At 70.7% G+C, this 15,317-nt stretch overlaps 1 protein-coding gene across 1 annotated transcript in view; it reads right to left on the minus strand.

Annotated features, from left to right (window-relative positions):
* Window positions 1-14,440, minus strand: part of TIMM10B (translocase of inner mitochondrial membrane 10B) — a 40,432-nt gene extending 25,992 nt beyond the window's left edge. The window contains exon 1 of the mRNA XM_069203647.1: window positions 14,297-14,440. Within this exon, the coding sequence (XP_069059748.1) occupies window positions 14,297-14,425 (129 nt within the window). The 5' untranslated portion in view covers window positions 14,426-14,440. The remainder of the gene's footprint in view (window positions 1-14,296) is intronic.
* Window positions 14,441-15,317: the final 877 nt, after the last annotated feature.

The raw sequence follows: 15,317 nt of genomic DNA on the forward strand, positions 1-15,317 counted from the left end.
TAATGAGAACATTCTGCTCTAATGGGACAGGAGGTCCTAATATATTTATATCCCACCGTAGCTGGGCTATATATCGGCCAGTAAAGGCTCACTCTTTTATTAAAGGCGCTTGCCAAAGGGCATCTAACGCTGGAGCAGGCCTTAAATGTTTGGTACAGCCCACTATGGCAGGCTATAAATCTATAATAAAGGACCCTGTGTAACCTCCTTTCCAACGATTCCAGCCCTGCCTAAGAGAGGGGCAGTGTGCATGGCGTCTGGGGGTGTGCGCCGCAGGATCTGGGGGTGTGTGTGTGGGCGCCGCGGGGTCTGGGGGTGTACGCCGCGGGTTCTGGGGGTGTATTTGGGGGTGTGCACCGCAGGGTCTGGGGGTGTATGCCGCAGGATCTGGGGGTATGTGTGGGGGTGTACGCCGCAGGGTCTGGGGGGGGGGGGATGTGGAGGTGTGCGCCGCGGGGCCTGGGGGTGTACGCCGCAGGGTATGGGTGTGTGTGGGGGTGTACGCCGCAGGGTCTGGGGGTGTGTACGCCGCAGGGTCTGGGGGTGTGTACGCCGCAGGGTCTGGGGGTGTGTACGCCGCAGGGTCTGGGGGTGTGTACGCCGCAGGGTCTGGGGGTGTGTACGCCGCAGGGTCTGGGCCGCGGGGTCTGGGGGGGTGTACGCGGCGGGGTCTGTGGGGGTGTACGCGGCGGGGTCTGTGGGGGTGTACGCGGCGGGGTCTGTGGGGGTGTACGCGGCAGGGTCTGTGGGGGTGTACGCGGCAGGGTCTGTGGGGGGTGCGCCGCGGGGCCTGGGGGTGTACGTCGCAGGGTCTGGAGGTGTGTGTGTGTGGGGGGTGTACACCGCGGGGTCTGGGGGTGTATGCCGCAGGATCTGGGTGTGTGTGTGCGGGGGTGTGCGCCACGGGGTGTGTGTGGGGGGGGTGTACACCGCAGGGTCTAGGGGTGTGTGTGTGGGGGTGTACTCCGCGGGGTCTGGGGGTGTACACAGCAGGGTCTGGGGGTGTGTGTGGGGGTGTGCGCTGCGTGGTCTCAGGTAAGCGCCGCGAGGTCTGGGAGTGTACGCCGCAGGGTCTGGGGGTGTGTGTGGGGGGTGTACGCCACGGGGTCTGGGGGTGTACGCCGCGGGGTCTGGGGGTGTGTGTGGGGGTGTACGTCGCGGGGTGTGCGCCGCTGGGTCTGGGGGTGTGTGTGGGGGTGTACACTGTGGGGTCTGAGGGTGTACGCTGCGGGGTCTGGGTGTGTGTGTGGGGGTGTGCGCCGCGGGGGTTTTACGCCATGGGGCCTGGGGGTGTACGCCGCGGGGCCTGGGGGTGTGTGTGTGGGGGTGTACGCCGCAGGGTCTGGGGGGTGGGTGTGTGTGGGGGTGTACGCCGCAGGGTCTGGGGGTGTGTGTGGGGGTGTACGGCGCAGGGTCTGGGGGTGTGTGTGGGGGTGTGCGCCGTGGGGTGTGTGTGGGGGGTGTACGGCGCGGGGTCTGTGTGCGGGGGTGTACGGCGCGGGGTCTGGGGCTGTGTGCAGGGGTGTACACTGTGGGGTCTGAGGGTGTACGTTGCGGGGTCTGGGTGTGTGTGTGTGGGGGGGGTGTGCGCCGCGGGGCTGGGGGTTTTACGCCATGGGGCCTGGGGGTGTACGCCGCGGGGCCTGGGGGTGTGTGTGTGGGGGTGTACGCCGCAGGGTCTGGGGGGTGTGTGTGGGGGTGTACGCCGCAGGGTCTGGGGGGTGTGTGTGGGGGTGTGCGCCGCAGGGTCTGGGGGGTGTGTGTGGGGGTGTGCGCAGTGGGGTGTGTGTGGGGGTGTACGGCGCGGGGTCTGGGGCTGTGTGAGGGAGTGTACGGCGCGGGGTCTGGGGGTGTGTGTAGGGGTGAACACTGTGGGGTCTGAGGGTGTACGCTGCCGGGTCTGGGTGTGTGTGTGGGGGTGTGGGCCGCGGGGGCTGGGGGTTTACGCCATGGGCCCTGGGGTTGTACGCAGCGGGGCCTGGGTGTGTGTGCGTGTGTGTGTGTGTGGGGGGGTGTAAGGCGCAGGCTCGGGGGTGTGTGGGGGTGTACGGCGCAGGGTCGGGGGGGGTGTGTGGGGGTGTACGGCGCGGGGTGTGGGGGTGTGTGTGGGGGTGTGCGCCACGGGGTGTGTGTGTGTGGGGGTGAGCGCCACGGGGTGTGTGTGTGGGGGTGCATCTGGGGGTGTACGCAGTGGGGTCTGGGGGGTGTACGCCGTGGGGTCGGGGTGGTGGTGTCTGTGGGTGTACGCCGCAGGGTCTGGGGGGGTGTGCGCGGTCTGGGGGCGCGTCTGAGGGTGTGCGCCGCAGGGTCTGAGGGTGTACGCTGTGGGGTCTGGGGTTGTGTGTGGGGGGTGCGCGCCGCGGGGCCTGGGGGTTTTACGCCATTGGGCCTGGGGGGTGTACGCCTGCCTGGGTGGTTACGCCATTGGGCCTGGGGGGTGTACGCCGCGGGGCCTGGGGGGTGTACGCCGCGGGGCCTGGGGGGTGTACGCCGCGGGGCCTGGGGGGTGTACGCCGCGGGGCCTGGGGGGTGTACGCCGCGGGGCCTGGGGGGTGTACGCCGCGGGGCCTGGGGGGTGTACGCCGCGGGGTTTGGGGGGTGTACGCCGCGGGGTCTGGGGGTGTGTGTGGGGGTGTGCGCCGTGGGGTCTGGGGGTGGGGGTGTGCGCTGTGGGGTCTGGGGGTGATCTCCCCGGTGTCTGGGGGTGTGCGCCGCAGGGTCTGGGGGTGTGCGCCGCAGGGTCTGGGGGTGTGCGCCGCAGGGTCTGGGGGTGTGTGTGGGGGTGTGCACCACGGGTTCTGGGGGTGTACACCGCAGGATCTGGGGGTGTGTGTGTGGGGGTGTACACTGGGGGTCTGAGGGTGTACGCTAGGGGTTTTACGCCATGGGGCCTGGGGGTGTACGCCGCGGGGCCTGGGGGTGTGTGTGTGTAAGTGGGTGTACGCAGCAGTGTGTGGGGGTGTACACTGCAGGGTCTGGGGGTGTGTGTGGGGGGGGGTGTGCGGGGGGTGCGCGCCACGGGGCCTGGGGGTGCGCGCCACGGGGCCTGGGGGTGCGCGCCACGGGTTCGGGGGGGGGGGGGTGTCTGGGGGTGTGTTTGGAGGGGTGTGCGCCGCGGGTCTGGGGGTGTACGCCGCAGGGTCTGGGGGTGTGTGTGGGGGGTGTTCACCCCAGGGTATGAGGGTGTACGCCCCGGGGTCTGGGGGTGTACGCCCCGGGATCTGGGGGTGTACGCCCCGGGATCTGGGGGGTGTGTGTGGGGGTGTGCACGACGGGTTCTGGGGGTGTACACCGCAGGGTTTGGGGGTGTGTGTGTGGGGGTGTACACTGTGGGGTCTGAGGGTGTACGCTGCGGTGTCTGGGTGTGTGTGTGTGTGGGGGTGTGCGCAACGGGGCCTGGGGGTTTTACGCCATGGGGCCTGGGGGTGTGTGGGTGTGAGTGGGTGTACGCCGCAGGGTCTGGGGGTGTGTGTGGGGTGTACGGCGCAGGGTCTGGGGGTGCGCGCCACGCGGTCTCGGGGTGCACCTGGGGGTGTACGCTGTGGGGTCTGGGGGGTGTACGCCGCGGGTTCGGGGGAGTGTCTGTGGGTGTACGCCACAGGGTCTGGGGGTGTGTTTGGAGGGGTGTGCGCCGCGGGTCTAGGGGTGTACGCCGCAGGGTCTGGGGGTGTACGCCGCAGGGTCTGGGGGTGTACGCCGCAGGGTCTGGGGGTGTGTGTGGGGGGTGTTTGCCCCGGGGTCTGGGGGTGTGCGCCGCGGGGTCTGGGGGTGTGCGCCGCAGGGTCTGGGGGTGTGCGCCGCAGGGTCTGGGGGTGTGTGTGGGGGGGTGTTCACCCCAGGGTTGCGGGTGTACGCCCCGGTGTCTGGGGGTGTGTGTGGGGGTGTGCATGACGGGTTCTGGGGGTGTACACCGCAGGGTCTGGGGGGGTGTGAGGGGGGGTGTTCACCCCAGGGTATGCAGGTGTACGCCCCGGTGTCTGGGGGTGTACGCCCCGGTGTCTGGGGGTGTACGCCCCGGTGTCTGGGGGTGTGTTGGGGTGTGCACGACGGGTTCTGGGGGTGTACACCGCAGGGTTTGGGGGTGTGTGTGGGGGTGTACACCGCGGGGTCTGGGGGTGTACACCGCGGGGTCTGGGGGGGTGTCTGTGGGGGTGTACGCGGCGGGGTCTGTGGGGGGGTGCGCCGCGGGGCCTGGGGGTGTACGCCGCAGGGTCTGGGGGTGTGTGTGGGGGGTGTGCGTCACGGGGTGTGTGTGGGGGGGTGTACACCGCAGGGTCTAGGGGTGTGTGTGGGGGTGTACACCGCGGGGTCTGGGGATGTACACCGCAGGGTCTGGGGGTGTGTGTGGGGGTGTGCGCCGCGAGGTCTGGGAGTGTACGCCGCAGGGTCTGGGGGTGTGTGTGTGTGGGGGGTGTATGCCACGGGGTCTGGGGGTGTATGCCGCGGGGTCTGTGTGGGGGGTGTGCGCCGCGGGGTGTGCGCCGCTGGGTCTGGGGGTGTACACTGTGGGGTCTGAGGGTGTACGCTGCGGGGTCTGGGTGTGTGTGTGTGGGGGTGTGCGCCGCGGGGTCTGGGGGGGTGTGTGTAGGGGTGTACGGCGCGGGGTCTGGGGGTGTGTGTGGGGGTGTACACTGTGGGGTCGGAGGGTGTACGCTGCCCGGTCTGGGTGTGTGTGTGTGGGGGTGTGCGCCGCGGGGGCTGGGGGGCTTACGCCATGGGCCCTGGGGTTGTACGCAGCGGGGCCTGGGTGTGTGTGTGTGCGGGGGTGTACGGCGCAGGGTCGGGGGGGTGTGGGGGGTGTACGGCGCGGAGACGGGGGGTGTGTGTGGGGGTGTACGGCGCGGAGTCGGGGGGTGTGTGTGGGGGTGTACGGCGCGGAGTCGGGGGTGTGTGTGGGGGGGTGCGCGCCGCGGGGTGTGTGTGGGGGGTGCGCGGGGTGTGTGTGGGGGGTGCGCGGGGTGTGTGTGGGGGGTGTGTGGGGGGTGCGTGCCACGGGGTGTACGCCGTGGGGGGTGCGCGCCACGGGGTGTACGCCGTGGGGGGTGCGCGCCACGGGGTGTACGCCGTGGGGGTGCGCGCCACGGGGTGTACGCCGTGGGGGTGCGCGCCACGGGGTGTACGCCGTGGGGGTGCGCGCCACGGGGTGTACGCCGTGGGGTCTGGGGGGTGTACGCCGCGGGGTCTGGGGGGTGTACGCCGCGGGGTCTGGGGGGTGTACGCCGCGGGGTCTGGGGGGTGTACGCCGCGGGGTCGGGGTGGTGGTGTCTGTGGGTGTACGCCGCCGGGTCTGGGGGGTGTACGCCGCCGGGTCTGGGGGTGTACGCCGCGGGGCCTGGGGGGTGTACGCCGCGGGGCCTGGGGGGTGTACGCCGCGGGGCCTAGGGGGTGTGTGTGGGGGTGTACGGCGTGGGGTCTGGGGGTGTGTGTGGGGGTGTGCGCCGAGGGGTCTGGGGGTGTGTGGGGGTGGGGGTGTGTGCCGTGGGGTCTGGGGGTGATCTCCCCGGGGTCTGGGGGTGTGCGCCACGGGGTGTACGCTGCAGGGTGTGGGGGTGTACGCCACGGGGACTCGGGGTGTGTGTGGGGGTGTGCACCACGGGTTCTGGGGGTGTACACCGCAGGATCTGGGGGGTGTGTGTGTGTGTGTGTGTGGGGGGGGGTGTACACTGTGGGGTCTGAGGGTGTACGCTAGGGGTTTTACGCCATGGGGCCTGGGGGTGTACGCCGCGGGGCCTGGGGGTGTGTGTGTGTGTAAGTGGGTGTACGCCGCAGTGTGTGGGGGTGTACACCGCAGGGTCTGGGGGTGTGTGCGGAGGTGTACGCTGCAGGGTCTGGGGGTGTGTGTGGGGGGGTGTGCCGTGGTGTGTGGGGGGGGTGTGCCGTAGTGTGTGGGGGGGTGTGCCGTAGTGTGTGGGGGGGGGTGCCGTAGTGTGTGGGGGTGCGCGCCATGGGGCCTGGGGGTGTGCGCCATGGGGCCTGGGGGTGTGCGCCACGGGGCCGGGGGGGGTGTTTGGAGGGGTGTGCGCCGCAGGGTCTGGGGGTGTGTGTGGGGGGGGTGTTCACCCCAGGGTATGGGGGTGTACGCCCCGGGATCTGGGGGTGTACGCCGCGGGATCTGGGGGTGTGTGTGGGGGTGTGCACGACGGGTTCTGGGGGTGTACACCGCAGGGTTTGGGGGTGTGTGTGGGGGTGTACACTGTGGGGTCTGAAGGTGTACGCTGCGGTGTCTGGGTGTGTGGGGGTGTGCGCAACGGGGCCTGGGGGTTTTACGCCATGGGGCCTGGGTGTGTGTGTGTGGGGGGGGTGTTCACCCCAGGGTATGCGGGTGTACGCCGCGGGGTCTGGGGGTGTACGCCGCGGGGTCTGGGGGTGTACGCCGCGGGGTCTGGCGGTGTGTGTGTGGGGGTGTGCGCAACGGGGCCTGGGGGTTTTACGCCATGGGGCCTGGGGGGGGTGTGGGTGTGAGTGGGTGTACGCCGCAGTGTGTGGGGTGTACGGCGCGGGGTCTGGGGTGCACCTGGGGGTGTACGCTGTGGTGTCTTGGGGGTGTACGCCGCGGGTTCGGGGGGTGTCTGTGGGTGTACGCCACAGGGTCTGGGGGTGTGTTTGGAGGGGTGTGCGCCGCGGGTCTGGGGGTGTACGCCGCAGGGTCTGGGGGTGTGTGTGGGGTGTACGCCGCGGGTGTACGCCACAGGGTCTGGGGGTGTGTTTGGAGGGGTGTGCGCCGCGGGTCTGGGGGTGTACGCCGCAGGGTCTGGGGGTGTGTGTGGGGGGTGTTCGCCCCGGGGTCTGGGGGTGTACGCCCCGGGGTCTGGGGGTGTGCGCCGCAGGGTCTGGGGGTGTGCGCCGCAGGGTCTGGGGGTGTGTTTGGAGGGGTATGCGCCGTGGGTCTGGGGGTGTACGCCGCAGGGTCTGGGGGTGTGTGTGTGGGGGGGTGTTCACCCCAGGGTATGCGGGTGTACGCCCCGGGGTCTTGGGGTGTACGCCGCGGGGTCTGGGGGTGTGTGTGTGGGGGTGTGCACGACGGGTTCTGGGGGTGTACACCGCAGGGTCTGGGGGTGTGTGTGGGGGGGGGGGTGTTCACCCCAGGGTATGCGGGTGTACGCCGCAGGGTCTGGGGGTGTACGCCGCAGGGTCTGGGGGTGTACGCCGCAGGGTCTGGGGGTGTACGCCGCAGGGTTTGGGGGTGTACACTGTGGGGTCTGGGGGTGTACGCTGCGGTGTCTGGGTGTGTGTGTGTGGGGGTGTGCGCAACGGGGCCTGGGGGTTTTACGCCATGGGGCCTGGGGGGGTGTGGGTGTGAGTGGGTGTACGCCGCAGTGTGTGGGGTGTACGGCGCGGGGTCTGGGGTGCACCTGGGGGTGTACGCTGTGGTGTCTGGGGGGTGTATGCCGCGGGTTCGGGGGGTGTCTGTGGGTGTACGCCACAGGGTCTGGGGGTGTGTTTGGAGGGGTGTGCGCCGCGGGTCTGGGGGTGTACGCCGCAGGGTCTGGGGGTGTACGCCGCAGGGTCTGGGGGTGTACGCCGCAGGGTCTGGGGGTGTGTGTGGGGGGGTGTTCGCCCCGGGGTCTGGGGGTGTGCGCCGCAGGGTCTGGGGGTGTGCGCCGCAGGGTCTGGGGGTGTGCGCCGCAGGGTCTGGGGGTGTGCGCCGCAGGGTCTGGGGGTGTGTGTGTGTGGGGGGGTGTTCACCCCAGGGTATGCGGGTGTACGCCCCGGGGTCTTGGGGTGTACGCCGCGGGGTCTGGGGGTGTGTGTGGGGGTGTGCACGACGGGTTCTGGGGGTGTACACCGCAGGGTCTGGGGGTGTGTGTGGGGGGGGGGTGTTCACCCCAGGGTATGCGGGTGTACGCCCCGGGGTCTTGGGGTGTACGCCGCAGGGTCTGGGGGTGTACGCCGCAGGGTCTGGGGGTGTACGCCGCAGGGTTTGGGGGTGTACGCCGCAGGGTCTGAGGGTGTACACTGTGGGGTCTGAGGGTGTACGCTGCGGTGTCTGGGTGTGTGTGTGTGGGGGTGTGCGCAACGGGGCCTGGGGGTTTTACGCCATGGGGCCTGGGGGGGTGTGGGTGTGAGTGGGTGTACGCCGCAGTGTGTGGGGTGTACGGCGCGGGGTCTGGGGTGCACCTGGGGGTGTACGCTGTGGTGTCTGGGGGGTGTACGCCGCGGTTTCGGGGGGTGTCTGTGGGTGTACGCCACAGGGTCTGGGGGTGTGTTTGGAGGGGTGTGCGCCGCGGGTCTGGGGGTGTACGCCGCAGGGTCTGGGGGTGTACGCCGCAGGGTCTGGGGGTGTACGCCGCAGGGTCTGGGGGGGTGTTTGGAGGGGTGTACGCCGCAGGGTCTGGGGGTGTGCGCCGCGGGTCTGGGGGGTGTACGCCGCAGGGTCTGGCAGTGTGCGCCGCAGGGTCTGGGGGTGTGTTTGGAGGGGTGTGCGCCGCAGGGTCGGGGGGTGTGTGTGGGGGGTGTTCGCCCCGGGGTTTGGGGGGTGTACGCTCTGTGGGTGTACGCTGTGGGGTCTGGGGGTGTGTTTGGAGGGGTGTGCGCCGCGGGTCTGGGGGTGTACGCCGCAGGGTCTGGGGGTGTACGCCGCAGGGTCTGGGGGTGTACGCCGCAGGGTCTGGGGGTGTGTTTGGAGGGGTGTACGCCGCAGGGTCTGGGGGTGTACGCCGCAGGGTCTGGGGGGTGTGTTTGGAGGGGTGTACGCCGCAGGGTCTGGGGGTGTGCGCCGCGGGTCTGGGGATGTACGCCGCAGGGTCTGGCAGTGCGCGCCGCAGGGTCTGGCAGTGCGCGCCGCAGGGTCTGGGGGTGTGTTTGGAGGGGTGTGCGCCGCAGGGTCGGGGGTGTGTGTGGGGGGTGTTCGCCCCGGGGTTTGGGGGTGTACGCTCTGTGGGTGTACGCTGTGGGGTCTGGGGGTGTGTTTGGAGGGGTGTGCGCCACGGGTCTGGGGGTGTACGCCGCAGGGTCTGGGGGGGGTGTTTGGAGGGGTGTACGCCGCAGGGTCTGGGGGTGTGCGCCGCAGGGTCTGGGGGTGTGTTTGGAGTGGTGTGCGCCGCGGGTCTGGGGGTGTACGCCGCAGGGTCTGGCAGTGTGCGCCGCAGGGTCTGGGGGTGTGTTTGGAGGGGTGTGCGCCGCAGGGTCGGGGGGTGTGTGTGGGGGGTGTTCGCCCCGGGGTTTGGGGGTGTACGCTCTGTGGGTGTACGCTGTGGGGTCTGGGGGGGGTGTTTGGAGGGGTGTGCGCCGCGGGTCTGGGGTGTACGCCGCAGGATCTGGGGGTGTGCGCCGCAGGATCTGGGGGTGTGTGTGGGGGGTGTTCGCCCCTGGGTTTGGGGGTGTACGCTCTGTGGGTGTACGCTGTGGGGTCTGGGGGTGTGTTTGGAGGGGTGTGCGCCGCAGGGTCTGGGGGTGTGCGCCGCAGGGTCTGGGGGTGTGCGCCGCAGGGTCTGGGGGTGTGTGTGGGGGGTGTTCGCCCCGGGGTTTGGGGGTGTACGCTCTGTGGGTGTACGCCGTGGGGTCTGGGGGTGTACGCCGTGGGGTCTGGGGGGGGTGTGTGGGAGGTGTACGCCGCGGGGTCTGGGTGTGTGTGTGTGGGGGGGGGTTGTTCGTCCCAGCGTCTGGGGGGGTGTGGGGGTGTGCGCCGTGGGGTCTGGGGGTGTGTGTGCGCGCCGTGGGGTCTGGGGGTGTGTGTGTGCGCCGTGGGGTCTGGGGTGTGTGTGTGCGCCGTGGGTGTCTGGGGTGTGTGTGTGCGCCGTGGGGTCTGGGGGTGTGCGCCGTGGGGTCTGGGGGGTGTGTGTGTGGGGGTGATCGCCCCAGCGTCTGGGGGTGTGCGCCGTGGGGGTGGTGGGGGGGGTGTTCGCCCCGGGGTCTGGGGGTGTGCGCCGTGGGGTCTGGGGGGGTGTGTGGGAGGTGTACGCCGCGGGGTCTGGGGGTGTACGCCGTGGGGTCTGGGGGGGTGTGTGGGAGGTGTACGCCGCGGGGTCTGGGGGGGGTGTGTGGGAGGTGTACGCCGCGGGGTCTGGGGGTGTACGCCGTGGGGTCTGGGGGGGTGTGCGCCGTGGGGGTCTGGGGGTGTGTGCGCGCGCCGTGGGGTCTGGGGGTGTGTGTGTGCCGTGGGGTCTGGGGGTGTGTGTGTGTGCCGTGGGGTCTGGGGGGTGTGTGTGTGTGCCGTGGGGTCTGGGGGGGGGTGTTCGCCCCGGGGTCTGGGGGTGTGCGCCGTGGGGTCTGGGGGGGGGGGGGGGTGGGGGAGTGTTCGCCCCGGGGTCTGGGGGTGTGCGCCGTGGGGTCTGGGGGGGGTGTGTGGGAGGTGTACGCCGCGGGATCTGGGGGGGGGTGTGTGGGAGGTGTACGCCGCGGGATCTGGGGGGGGGTGTGTGGGAGGTGTACGCCGCGGGGTCTGGGGGTGTACGCCATGGGGTCTGGGGGGGTGTGTGGGAGGTGTACGCCGCGGGGTCTGGGTGTGTGTGTGTGGGGGGGGTGTTCGCCCCAGCGTCTGGGGGGGGTGTGGGCCGTGGGGTCTGGGGGTGTGTGTGCGCGCCGTGGGGTCTGGGGGTGTGTGTGTGTGCCGTAGGGTCTGGGGGTGTGCGCCGTGGGGTCTGGGGGGGGGGGGGGGTTTCGCCCCGGGGTCTGGGGGTGTGCGCCGTGGGGTCTGGGGGGGGGGGGGATGGGGGGGTGTTCGCCCCGGGGTCTGGGGGTGTGCGCCGTGGGGTCTGGGGGGGTGTTCGCCCCGGGGTCTGGGGGTGTGCGCCGTTGGGTCTGGGGGTGGTGGGGGGTGTTCGCCCCGGGGTCTGGGGGGTGTGCGCCGTGGGGTCTGGGGGGGGTGTGTGGGAGGTGTACGCCGCGGGGTCTGGGGGTGTACGCCGTGGGGTCTGGGGGGGGTGTGTGGGAGGTGTACGCCGCGGGGTCTGGGGGGGGGGTGTGTGGGAGGTGTACGCCGCGGGGTCTGGGGGGTGTACGCCGTGGGGTCAGGGGGGGTGTGTGGGAGGTGTACGCCGCGGGGTCTGGGGGTGTGTGTGTGTGGGGGGGTGTTTGCCCCAGCGTCTGGGGGGGGGGGTGCGCCGTGGGGTCTGGGGGTGTGTGTGTGCGCCGTGGGGTCTGGGGTGTGTGTGTGTGTGTGTGTGCCGTGGGGTCTGGGGGTGTGCGCCGTGGGGTCTGGGGGGGTGTGTGGGAGGTGTGCGCCGTGGGGTCTGGGGGGTGTGTGGGAGGTGTACGCCGCGGGGTCTGGGGGTGTGTGTGTGGGGGGGGGTGTTCGCCCCAGCGTCTGGGGGGGGTGTGGGCCGTGGGGTCTGGGGGTGTGTGTGCGCGCCGTGGGGTCTGGGGGTGTGTGTGTGCGCCGTGGGGTCTGGGGGGTGTGCGCCGTGGGGTCTGGGGGGGGGGGTGTTCGCCCCGGGGTTGGGGGTGTGCGCCGTGGGGTCTGGGGGGGGGGGGTGGGGGGGTGTTCGCCCCGGGTCTGGGGGTGTGCGCCGTGGGGTCTGGGGGGGGTGTGTGGGAGGTGTGCGCCGTGGGGTCTGGGGGGTGTGTGGGAGGTGTACGCCGCGGGGTCTGGGGGTGTGTGTGTGGGGGGGGTGTTCGCCCCAGCGTCTGGGGGGGTGTGGGCCGTGGGGTCTGGGGGTGTGTGCGCGCGCCGTGGGGTCTGAGTGTGTGTGTGTGTGTGTGTGTGCCGTGGGGTCTGGGGGTGTGCGCCGTGGGGTCTGGGGGGGGGGGTGTTCGCCCCGGGGTCTGGGGGTGTGCGCCGTGGGGTCTGGGGGGGGGGGTGGGGTTCGCCCCGGGGTCTGGGGGTGTGCGCCGTGGGGTCTGGGGGGGTGGGGGGGTGTTCGCCCCGGGGTCTGGGGGTGTGCGCCGTGGGGTCTGGGGGGGGTGGGGGGGGGGTGTTCGCCCCGGGGTCTGGGGGTGTGCGCCGTGGGGTCTGGGGGTGGTGGGGGGGTGTTCGCCCCGGGGTCTGGGGGTGTGCGCCGTGGGGTCTGGGGGGGGTGTGTGGGAGGTGTACGCCGCGGGGTCTGGGGGTGTACGGGAGGTGTACGCCGCGGGGTCTGGGGGGGGTGTGTGGGAGGTGTACGCCGCGGGGTCTGGGGGTGTGTGTGTGGGGGGGTGTTTGCCCCAGCGTCTGGGGGGGGGGGGTGCGCCGTGGGGTCTGGGGGTGTGTGTGTGCGCCGTGGGGTCTGGGTGTGTGTGTGTGTGCCGTGGGGTCTGGGGGTGTGCGCCGTGGGGTCTGGGGGGGGTGTGTGGGAGGTGTGCGCCGTGGGGTCTGGGGGGTGTGTGTGAGGTGTACGCCGCGGGGTCTGGGGGTGTGTGCGTGGGGGGGGTGTTCGCCCCAGGGTCTGGGGGTGTGTGGGCCGTGGGGTCTGGGGGTGTGTGTGCGCGCCGTGGGGTCTGGGGGTGTGTGTGTGCGCCGTGGGGTCTGGGGGTGTGCGCCGTGGGGTCTGGGGGGGGGGGGTGTTCGCCCCGGGGTCTGGGGGTGTGCGCCGTGGGGTCTGGGGGGGTGTTCGCCCCGGGTCTGGGGGTGTGCGCCGTGGGGTCTGGGGGGGGTGTGTGGGAGGTGTGCGCCGTGGGGTCTGGGGGGTGTGTGCGAGGTGTACGCCGCGGGGTCTGGGGGTGTGTGTGTGGGGGGGGGTGTTCGCCCCAGCGTCTGGGGGGGTGTGGGCCGTGGGGTCTGGGGGTGTGTGCGCGCGCCGTGGGGTCTGGGTGTGTGTGTGGGTGTGTGTGCCGTGGGGTCTGGGGGTGTGCGCCGTGGGGTCTGGGGGGGGGGTGTTCGCCCCGGGGTCTGGGGGTGTGCGCCGTGGGGTCTGGGGGGGGGGGGGCGGGGTTCGCCCCGGGGTCTGGGGGTGTGCGCCGTGGGGTCTGGGGGGGGGGGGGTGGGGGGGTGTTCGCCCCGGGGTCTGGGGGTGTGCGCCGTGGGGTCTGGGGGGGGTGGGGTTCGCCCCGGGGTCTGGGGGTGTGCGCCGTGGGGTCTGGGGGGGGGGGGTGTTCGCCCCGGGGTCTGGGGGTGTGCGCCGTGGGGTCTGGGGGGGGGGGGGGGTGTGTTCGCCCCGGGTCTGGGGGTGTGCGCCGTGGGGTCTGGGGGGGGTGTGTGGGAGGTGTGCGCCGTGGGGTCTGGGGGGTGTGTGCGAGGTGTACGCCGCGGGGTCTGGGGGGGGTGTTCGCCCCAGCGTCTGGGGGGGGTGTGGGCCGTGGGGTCTGGGGGTGTGTGTGCGCGCCGTGGGGTCTGGGGGTGTGTGTGTGCACCGTGGGGTCTGGGGGTGTGCGCCGTGGGGTCTGGGGGGGGGGGGGGTGTTCGCCCCGGGGTCTGGGGGTGTGCGCCGTGGGGTCTAGGGGGGGGGGGTGTTCGCCCCGGGTCTGGGGGTGTGCGCCGTGGGGTCTGGGGGGGGGGGTGTGTGCGCCGTGGGGTCTGGGGGTGTGCGCCGTGGGGTCTGGGGGGGGGGGTGTTCGCCCCGGGGTCTGGGGGTGTGCGCCGTGGGGTCTGGGGGGGGGGGTGTTCGCCCCGGGTCTGGGGGTGTGCGCCGTGGGGTCTGGGGGGGGGTGTGTGGGAGGTGTGCGCCGTGGGGTCTGGGGGGGGGTGTGTGGGAGGTGTGCGCCGTGGGGTCTGGGGGGTGTGTGGGAGGTGTACGCCGCGGGGTCTGGGGGTGTGTGTGTGTGGGGGGGGGGGGTGTTCGCCCCAGCGTCTGGGGGGGTGTGGGCCATGGGGTCTGGGGGGGGGTGCGCGCGCCGTGGGGTCTGGGTGTGTGTGTGTGTGCGCCGTGGGGTCTGGGGGTGTGCACCGTGGGGTCTGGGGGGGGGGGTGTTCGCCCCGGGGTCTGGGGGTGTGCGCCGTGGGGTCTGGGGGGGGGGGGGGGGGGGGTGTTCGCCCCGGGGTCTGGAGGTGTACGCCGCGGGGTCTGGGGGGGATCTGGGGGTGTACGCCGCGGGGTCTGGGGGTGTGTGTGTGTGTGGGGGGGGGATGTTCGCCCCAGCGTCTGGGGGGGTGTGGGCCGTGGGGTCTGGGGGGGTGTGCGCGCGCCGTGGGGTCTGGGTGTGTGTGTGTGTGTGTGTGTGCCGTGGGGTCTGGGGGTGTGCGCCGTGGGGTCTGGGGGGGGGGGGGGGGTGTGCGCCGTGGGGTCTGGGGGGGGTGGGAGGTGTACGCCGCGGGGTCTGGGGGGGGTCTGGGGGTGTACGCCGCGGGGTCTGGGTGGCCCCTTCCACCCCCACACCTTGGGCACTCCCCTTCCTGCCGCCAGTCTAGTCTACGTCATGCTGACAGCCCCCAGCACGGTTCCGCCGCCCCTCTCAGACTGCAGCGCAGCCAGCAGCCGCCGCCCCCGGCCCCTCCCGCACTCACATTGCGGAGCTGCGCCTGCTCTCCCTCCATGATGTCCTGCCGGGGCTCGGCTGCTGCGCGCCGCCATCTTGTCTGCGTCAGCGACACGGAAGAGGGACCCGCCGTGACACGCGCGGCGGCGGCGGCCATGTTAGAGTGCCTCCGCTTCCGAGGGACGGCGGCGCCGAGCGGGAGGAGCGCTGTACCAGGGAACAGGCTCTGCCACCTGTCTCCATTCTAGAAGCTCCAGGGCGACCTCTCATGCATAATACATTTTACTAAGTTCATTACACACAGATTGGCGACCTATAGTACATAATAAATTCGACTATATATACGTCAAACAGATTGACCTGTTGACGTATAAGGGACTCTAAAAGAAAACACAGAGGCCTACTAGTCTATAGCAAAAGACACTTTAATCATGGCCCGCCTGTCACCGTATACCCCAAAGCTAGCGTTTCAACGAGCTAACATACCCATTCCAAGATGGCCGCCACTAGCGCTAGGTTACCCAGTTCACCCTGACTGTCATGGAAGCCGCCATCATGCAATATCAAGCAACCTTGGCTCTGCCCCCTTCTCATACCTTGATGGGTTTCTTGTCAGTGAACTCTACACACTCGTTATTAGAGACAGACACTGCTTTCACTTTACACTCAATGGTATATCTAGAAATGACTGCAAAACGTATTCATAGCTGCCAAGTTTCCCAGGTCCATCATAGATGAATTGCCCCACGCCAGTATTTTTTTCTTTGGATTCTGGGACTCGTAGTCCAGTTTCATAATTAAATATCTAAAACTACAGGTCCCAGAATTTAAAGTAAAAAAAACTTGAACTGTAGCAGCACATCACGCATGCACCTGGGAAACTTGGCAGGACCGAACTTATTGCATGTGAATAGTTCAGCGAAGACTTTCTTTTCCTTTGCAATATGCTCCTTGTAGTTTATTTATTTATTTAGTTTTACGATTTTGTTTTAGCACAGACAGGGCCAGTAGGCATCAGAGCACTTTGCAATAAATCAATACAAATATAA

The sequence above is a fragment of the Pleurodeles waltl genome, chromosome 8 (assembly GCF_031143425.1).
Source record: "Pleurodeles waltl isolate 20211129_DDA chromosome 8, aPleWal1.hap1.20221129, whole genome shotgun sequence".
Taxonomy (NCBI): Eukaryota; Metazoa; Chordata; class Amphibia; order Caudata; family Salamandridae; genus Pleurodeles; species Pleurodeles waltl.